At 36.6% G+C, this 9191-nt stretch overlaps 1 protein-coding gene across 4 annotated transcripts in view; it reads left to right on the plus strand.

The window, feature by feature from the left end:
• The window catches only part of KMT2A (lysine (K)-specific methyltransferase 2A), a 125186-nt gene that overhangs the window by 49150 nt on the left and 66845 nt on the right, over nucleotides 1-9191 (plus strand). For 2 of the 4 annotated variants that reach the window (XM_006833878.1, XM_006833880.1), the window contains exons 11-15: nucleotides 2569-2715; nucleotides 3499-3594; nucleotides 3832-3952; nucleotides 5148-5270; nucleotides 5687-5871. In XM_006833878.1, the coding sequence (XP_006833941.1) occupies nucleotides 2569-2715; nucleotides 3499-3594; nucleotides 3832-3952; nucleotides 5148-5270; nucleotides 5687-5871 (672 nt within the window). The remainder of the gene's footprint in view (nucleotides 1-2568; nucleotides 2716-3498; nucleotides 3595-3831; nucleotides 3953-5147; nucleotides 5271-5686; nucleotides 5872-9191) is intronic. The other 2 variants (XM_006833879.1, XM_006833881.1) reach the window with 1 other exon arrangement.

The raw sequence follows: 9191 nt of genomic DNA on the forward strand, positions 1-9191 counted from the left end.
TAAGACCTCTTTAAAGTGTTCAAGAGCAAAGATATCAGTTTGAGGACTACAGTGCATGTAATGCAAGCCATGATATTTTCAATAGCCTCATATACATGTGAAAGTTGGACAGTCAATTAGGAAGATCATAGAAGAATTTATGCTTTTGAGTTATGGTGTTGGAGGAGAATTTTGAAAGTACCATGGATTGACCGAAGAACAAACAAATCCGTGTTGAAAGAAGTACAGCAAGAATGCTCCTTAGAAGCCAGGAAGTGTGACTTTCTATCTCATTCTTTGGACATATTACTAGAAGGGACCAGTTTCTGGAGGACATCATGATTGGTAAAGTGGAAGGTTAGCGAAAAAAAGAAAATCACCAACGAAATGGATTGTCACAAGAGCAACAACAGTGGTCTCAAGTGTAACAGTGATTGTGAGGATGGCACAGGACTAGGCACTATTTAGTTTTGTTGTGCACTGAGTCAATGAGTCAGAATCAGTTTGAGGGCACCTAACAACAGCAGTATAGCACATTCTTCTAAAGTACTGAAGTTGCTTCAGATATCATTGAGACTAAGAATATTCAGTTTACAAGTTCTAGGGGTCTATTATATATCTTCTCCTCCACTATCGAATGCTTTGCATCTACCCTTATGCTTACCCACAGGACTTAGTTTGTCATTTTTATGAGAAAACACTTTTTTCTTTCAAAGTATCGTTGCTCTAATTTAAATTTTGTGTAATTGTGCTCAAAAATCCCACAGGGTTCCTAGACACTGAATTAGAGAATTAATAGCACACTGCCTGCATTACAGCCCAAAAGCATGGCCAGTGCTTAATGAATTCTCCCTCTATTCAAATGCTTTCAAACTTATGTTGATATGATTTCAGATTTACAGAATAATTGTAAGAATGTATTTGCCCAGATTCCCTAAATGTTAATACTTTTTGACTTTATCATTTTCTCTTCTGTGTATGTTTTTATATTTTGTAAATTAATAAATAAAATATGTACAACCATTTTTATTTGTAGGCAAATTTTTTCCTAAGAATTTTACAGTAATTTACCCTTTGCCTCTAAATTATGCCCTTTTGCCTCAAAATACTTGGTTGTGTATTTTCATAATATCTAGTACATTTTCTTACATAATTACAGTATAATTAACAAAATCTGAAAACTAGCATTGATAAATTACTATTAAAAATAGACTTTAATTCAATTTCACCAGTTATCCCAATTATTCCTTTATGGTAAAAGAAAAAATTCCATCCTCATTAGAGTTTTTGATAATCCTATATTGATATGAAAAGAACAGATTTCTAAAGTTAGAGATGGAAACGCTACACCAGAGCTCATGAATTGTTCAGTATTGTTTACTTAAAAAGCCTGTTGTATTAAGTACAGATTTGTCATATCCCTAGTCCTCTATGACATAGTGCTTCTCTTTCTTTTCCAGTTTGGCACCCATCGCATATTTAGCATGAATTTAAACAGTTCTCCTTTGTCTTTTACTTAAAATCAGTAAAATGCAAGAATGTTGCTTAAACACCTTTACTCTAATACCTGCGGTTCCTCCCATTTCTCTTTTGAACATATTGTCAGTCTTTGGAGAATTATCTGAAACGTTACCTTTTTTGTGAAAGCTTTTGTGCATCAACCAGATGAAATAAAGCTTAAATCTATCTGCCATTCATATTTTCTCTGTCTTCTCCAACCCTTCTTCTTCATCCCTGTCTCTTCTTTCTTTCCCTATCTGACTTCTAACCGCACTCCTCTATATTCTTGAGTTGTTAAATTGGTTCCAACTCATAGAGACCCTGTGTATGATTTCCAAGGAGCAGCTATGGTGAGTTTGAATCACGGACCTTGTGATTATCAGTCCAGTGCTTATCTTACAGTGCCACATCAAGATTTTTTATGTTTATAACTCTTATGAAACTTTTTGGAGTTCTCGTGTGGCCCTATAGAATAAGCAATGGATTGCTAACCACAAGGTCAGTGGTTCAAACCAGCTGCTCCTTGGAAACCCTTTCCAGAGTCTCTATGAGTTGGAACCAACTCGATGGTACTCAACAACAAACACTATACGGAGTGCTGGTATGGCACTGTAGGAAAAGCACTTGACTGCTAACCATAAGGTCAACTGTTCAAACACACTAGCTGTTTCTCAGAAACCCTAACAGTGTCTCTGTGAGTCAGAACTGAACTCCACAGCGCTTAAAAACTATAGACTCTTAGAGTCCTAGTGTGGTGCTGTAGGTAAGCATTGGACTGCTAGCCACGAGGTCAACTGTTCAAACCCACCAGCCACTCCTCAGAACCTCAATACAAGGTTACTATGAGTTCGAACCAACTCAGTAGCACTTAACAACAACCACCAGACTCCTAAGCAACCAACAATGGTATCAAACAATTGTGAGGATGCCACAAAACAGGGCAGTGTTTCATTCTGTTGTGCATAGGGTCACTGTGAGTCAGAAACAACTCAGTGTCACATAACAACAAGACTCCTAAAACCCAAAGACCGTTTGGTTGATATTTCTACATGTTATTTGACACACTTCCATGTTCCCATCTTACTACAGTTTGTTTACTGCCAAGTGTGCTGTGAGCCTTTCCACAAGTTTTGTTTAGAGGAGAACGAGCGCCCTCTGGAGGACCAGCTGGAAAATTGGTGTTGTCGTCGCTGCAAATTCTGTCATGTTTGTGGAAGGCAGCATCAGGCTACAAAGGTAGGGAACTAAACCAGTAGTACAACTGTTTAGAGTATTACTCTGTCTCTGTATTTCTGTCCTCTGATGAGTTCTTGAGACCTAGATGTTAGGAGTTTTATATGTATATTCTTTTCCCTTATGATGTAATCTTTTTTGACATCTAAGTGTGTGCAACCGGTTACTTATTTTTGTGTTTTAATACTGGAAATATAGCAGAAAACATGGCAAACATGGCATTGTATAAAATACCAAAAAAATCCCCAAATGTATTTTACAAGAAGATTCATTGCTGAGTGACTTTGGTAGGAGATAAATCCCTATGCTTTGATTGGCAGTAAATAATTTGAGGAAATTTAAACTATAATAATGTTGTGTTATGGTGGTACAAGAGTGTTGATGTGATGCTATAGGATAAGCACTGGACTGGTAACTGCAGGTCAGCAATTTAAACCACCAGCTGCTCCTTGGAAACCCTATACAGGATTGCCATGAGTTGGAATTGACTCAACAGCACTTAAGAACATTATAGTGATATAGTGGTTAAACACTCAACTTCTAATTGAAAAGTTGGCTGCTCAAACTCCCAATTGCTTTACAGGAGAACAATGTAGAAGTCTGTGTCTGTAAAGGTATACAACCTTCCAAATCCTTGACATAGGGGGCAGTTCCACTCTGTCCTGTAAGGTTACTATGAGTTGGAATCAACTCACCAGCAGTGGGTTTGGCATTTTATACTTACTTGAAAGTAAGTGTGAAGTGATGTTCAGTCATTGAGCTTTTTGCTGTTATATTTTCATACAGCAGCTACTGGAGTGTAATAAGTGCCGAAACAGCTATCACCCTGAGTGCCTGGGACCAAATTACCCCACCAAACCCACAAAGAAAAAGAAAGTTTGGGTGAGTGTAATCACTGTATGGTTTCAAGAATTGTCATTCAACTTTCGGACCTAGACAGCTTGGCAGGGAGAATAGCCTTGCTAGAGGATGTCAGCGTAAGAATTTTTTCACCTCATTTTTAGAAGAAGGTATCCTATGATGAAGTCAGATCTAGAAATGAATTGCGATAAAGATCGTCTTTAATAAAAGGGATACTAAAAATAAGAAGTTCTTACTGAATCTTTTCTTCTTTTCCAGATCTGTACTAAGTGTGTTCGCTGCAAAAGTTGTGGATCTACCACTCCAGGCAAAGGGTGGGATGCACAGTGGTCTCATGATTTCTCACTGTGCCATGATTGTGCCAAACTCTTTGCTAAAGGTACCCCCAAAAAGTCATTTTTGTCAACTTGTACAGCCTGTAGCTGGTGTTTTTTATGTGAACTGTACACTCAAGAAGGACAGTGAAGCAAAAAAAAAGTCTTACCCATCCTGTCAAGGATACTATTTTAATTCATTTCATAAGTTCTTGGGCTTGCTTCTTCCTTTGTATAGAAAATTATAGCAACTGGAAATCTTTGGGTGTCTTGTATGGAAAGACTTAAAGGAGACTTTTAATAATAATCAATAATTACAGTGATGGACCCTTGGTATGGCGCTGTGGTTTAGTACACTAGACCGCAAAGCTATTTTGAACCGCAAGGTTGGTGGTTCAAGCTCACGAGCCACTCCTAGGAAACCCTATCACTGATGAGTTCTTGAGACGTAGATATTAGGGTCACTATGGGTTGGAACTGACTCAATGGCACTCAATCAGTAACAACCACAGTGAAATGCTGTAAGCCAGTATTTATCCAAGTATAGTAAATAAAAGGCCAAACATTTTATTTTAATAGTTATGCTATGGGGAAAAAAACACATTAAACCCTTTTTTTTTTCTGATTTACTGTAGTGATGATATAAAATATAAAGATCAGTGTTAAAATGATTTAAGTAAAATGAGCAAATCCATAATAAGACGCATATTAAGTCAAAAATAGAGAAAAAGTATGGAAGAAAACAGTTTCAATTAACTGGGTTTTTTTGTTCCCGTATCATCATGTCTTTTTGAATATTTAAGCATTTCTTTGGAATGTTGAGAGATATTTATTCTTTTTCCTATGATGTTATCTGTAAAGACTACCAAATTAATTTTATAAATATGAGTAAACAGAGTGGCATATATAAAGCCACTTTGCCCTTTGCAGAATAATCTTGACCTTTTGTAGATGTGTGAACATTCCATACTAGATCCATAACTTTTGTATATCCTTAGGGATTCCAGAAGAATATAAAACTACCACCAAGCAGATTTTGACTCATAATGACCTTATGTATGGTTTCCAAGACTAAATCTTTAGGGGAACAAGACAGCCTTATTCTCCTAGGGAGCAGCTGGTGGGTTTGAACTGCTGACTTTATGGTTAGCAACTCAATATTTGACCCATAGCACCATCATTTTAGATTATGCTGGCATACATAAATCAAGCAATGGTGTATTAGCCAAAGCACTGCTGAAAACTTTACTTTGTTTTCAGGTAACTTCTGCCCTCTCTGTGACAAATGTTATGATGATGATGACTATGAGAGTAAGATGATGCAGTGTGGAAAATGTGATCGCTGGGTCCATTCCAAATGTGAGAATCTTTCAGGTACAGAAGGTTGGAGTCTTTTTATTACGATTTCTTTCTTTTAAGTATAGCTACATGTACAGCCTGCTAAGCAATATAAACCTGAAAGTATGGTAGTGTTGTTATTAAAAGTTGTCTTAAATTTTAAGAAGTTGTTTTGGTCTCTAGAATAACTCACATTAGGCTAAATTCATACCTATTTATCATGAATACATCCTTTTTATTACCATTTGTAGGTAGCATAACTTACTGATTCTTTAATAATCAAATCCTAGATTAATGTCCATTAGTAATACCCCTTTTGGGGATCAATTCATGAGATGATAGGAGATTCTTAATGCTGTTCCTAACACACAGCTTTATAGTTAAGTCAGCATAGTAGTTTCTTCGTTCTCTCTCCAGTGTTTTCAGAGCACCTCTCATTGTAGAGTATTCTTTTTTCCTAGATGAGATGTATGAGATTTTATCTAATCTGCCAGAAAGTGTGGCCTACACTTGTGTGAACTGTACTGAGCGACACCCTGCAGAGTGGAGACTGGCCCTTGAAAAAGAGCTACAGATTTCTCTGAAGCAAGTTTTGACAGCATTATTGAATTCTCGAACCACCAGCCATTTGCTACGCTATCGGCAGGTAGGCCCAAGTCTCATTTTATTTTATGAGAGCTTTTTCTCAGTTGGTTTATACCTTGTAATGAAATGGGTTGCTTTATTTTTTTCGATTCTTGATTTTGTTTTGTAGAGTTACTTGTTTTGACCATAACCATTAGGAAATTATTAGAGCAAGAGTAAGACGTTTTTTGGGTTAAGAAGTAGGAAGGGGTCATACCTTCAAGTCTGTTTTGAATTGCTTGCTTTTATGACATTTTGACTTTATGCCCTGAAGGCTATGGGGAGCCAAAATAACAAGAATTCACCCAAGGAAGTAATCTGATCACAGTTGCATTTTCAAAAAAGTTATTCTTTTTAGAAGAAGAAAGAATAGAAAAGTATTTAGCCTGGAGGCAAGAGTAGTGGTTGCTGTTACTGTTAGGTACCATCCAGTTTTCTGTGACCCACAGTGACCCTATGCATAACAGAACAAAACTCTGTCCAGTCCTTTGCTATCCTCACATTGTTGTTACATTTGATCCCATTGCTGCTGCCCCTGCGTCAGCCCATCTCATTGAGGCGCTTCCTATTTTTCGCTGAACCTACGTTTTACCAAGCATGAGGTCATTCTCCATATTCCAAGTATGAGAGACAAAGTTTCGCCACCCTGGCTTTTAAGGAGCATTCTGGCTTCACTTCTTCCAAGACAGATTTATTTGTTCTGGCAGTCCTGGTACTTTTCATGTTCTTCTCCAATACTAATAATTCAAATGCATCGATTTTTCTATGGTCTTCCTTATTCATTATCCCAACTTTCACATACATATGAGGCAATTGAAAATACCGTGGCCTGGGTCAGGCTCACCTTAATGACGTCTTTGCTCTGGGACACTTGTGCAGCATATTTGCGCAATACAGTCCATCGTTTGATATCATGGCTACTGCTTTCATGAGTGTTGATTGTTTATCCAAGCAGTGATTCTTTCCTTCATTTATCATTATGTTATTTTTGGTCCATTTGTGAGCATTTTTGTTTTCATTACATTGAGGTGCAATTCATATTGAAACTTACAGTCCTTGATCTTCATCAAGAAGTATTTCAAGTTCTCTTTGCTTCTAGCAAGCAACGATGTATCATTTGCATAGCACAGGTTGTTATTGAATTTTACTCCAATCCTAATGCCATGTTCTCCTTCATATAATCCAGCTTCTTGGATTACTTGCTAAAAATGAAGATTAAGTACGGTGAAAATATACAACAACCCTGGCACACACCTTTCTTGGTTTTAAAATCATTCAGTATCCCTTTGTTCTGTTTTAATGACTATATAAATTCCTCATAAGCATAATTAAATGTTCTAGTGTTCCCATTCTTGACAATGTTATCCATAGTTTGCCATGATCCATACAGTCAAAATTCTTTGCATTGTAAATAAAGCACAATAAAACACATCTCTCTGGTATTTTCTGCTTTTAGCCAAAATTCTGTGTGAAGTCAGCAATGTTATCCCTAGTTTCACGTTGTCTTCTGAATCCAGCGTGAATTTCTGGCAGCTCGCTGTTGATGTACTGCTGCAAACGTTTTTAAATTATCTTCAGCAATGTTTTACTTGCATATGATATTAATTATATTGTTTGATGATTTCCACATTCTGTTGGTTCACTTCTCTTTGGAATGGGCAGAAATATGGATCTCTTACAATCGGTTGACCATATTTCGTGGCATAGGCAAGTGAGCACCTCCAGTGCTGTATCAGTTTGTTGAAAGATTTCAATTTGCATTCCATCAATTTCTGAAGCCTTGTTTTTTCACTAGTGTTTTTAGTGCATCTTGGACTTCTTCCTTCACTACCATAGGTTCTTGATCATTTGGTACCTATTCAAATGGTTGACCATTTGGTACTGTGATTCTGTGTATTTTTTCCATCCTTTTTTTTTTTTCCTTTTTGATGCTTATCTGCATCCTTCAATATTTTCGCCATAGACATTGCATCCCAAGGCTTTGAAGGTTGTTTCCCAATTTTTTCAGTTTCAGAAATGCTGAGTATGGTTTTCCCCTTTCGGTTTTCTAAATCCAGGTCTTTGCATATTTTATTATACTGTTTGACTTTGTCTTCTTAAGCTGCTCTTTGATATTTTCTGTTCAACTCTTTTACTTCTTCATTTCTTCCATTTGCTTAATCTTTTGTGTTCAAGAGCAAGTTTTACAGTCTCTTCTGTCACCCATTTTTTATTTTATATTTCTTTTCCTGCTTCTTAATGATCTTTTGCTTTCTTCCTATATGATGTTCTTGATGTCATCCCACCACTCTTCTGGTCTTTAGTCATTTGTGTCTAGCACATTAAATCTGTTCTTTTAGATGATTGCTAAATTCAGGTGGGATATATTCAAGGGTATATTTTGGCTCTTATGGATGGACTTGTTTTAATTTTATTTAGCTTCTGCCTGAACTTGCATATGAGCAATTGATGGTCTATTCCGCCACGTGCCCCTGACCTTGTTTTGGCTGATGATATGGAACTTTGCTATTGTCTCTTTTCATACATGTAGTCAGTTTGACCTCTGGTGTATTCCATCTGGTGAGATTCCTGTGTATATAGTCTCCTTTTGTGTTGCTTTAAAAAGGTATTTACAACAAATATAAGTCTCTGGTCTTGTAACATTCTACCATATGATCTCCAGCATAATTTGTATTAACAAGGCCACATTTTCCAAGTACTGATCCTTCCTCTTTGTTTCTAACTTTCACATTCCAATTGCCAGTAATTATCAATACATCTTGATTGCATGTTTGATCCATTTCAGACTAAGGAATTTAGTAGAATTCTTTAACTTCATCATCACTGGCTTTAGTGGTTGATTCATAAATTTGAATAATAATTGTATTAACTAGTCTTGTTTGTAGACGTATGGATATTATCCTTTCATGTTGTTGTTGTTAAGTACCATCGAGTTGGTCTGTACTCATAGCCACTCTGTATAGGGTTTTCAAGGAGTGACTGGTGAGTTTGAGCTGACAATCTACGTAATCTTGAGGTCAGTGCTTTATTCCACGGTGCCACACCAGTACTCCATATTATCCTATCATAGACAACATTATAATTCAAGATAGATTTTGAAATGTTCTTTTTGATGATGTATGTGACACCATTCCTCTTTAGTGTGACATTCTAAGTATAGTAAATCATGATTGTCTGATTCAGAATGGCCAATACCAGTCCATTTTAGCTCACTAATGCCTAAGGTATCGATCTTTATGTTTTCTATTTAATGTTTTACACATTCCAATTTTCCTAGATGCATAATTCGTACATTTCATGTTCAGATTTTCAATGGCTATTTGCAGCTGTTTCTCCTCATTT

Source organism: Chrysochloris asiatica, unplaced genomic scaffold (assembly GCF_000296735.1).
Source record: "Chrysochloris asiatica unplaced genomic scaffold, ChrAsi1.0 scaffold00008, whole genome shotgun sequence".
In the NCBI taxonomy this organism is placed as follows: Eukaryota; Metazoa; Chordata; class Mammalia; order Afrosoricida; family Chrysochloridae; genus Chrysochloris; species Chrysochloris asiatica.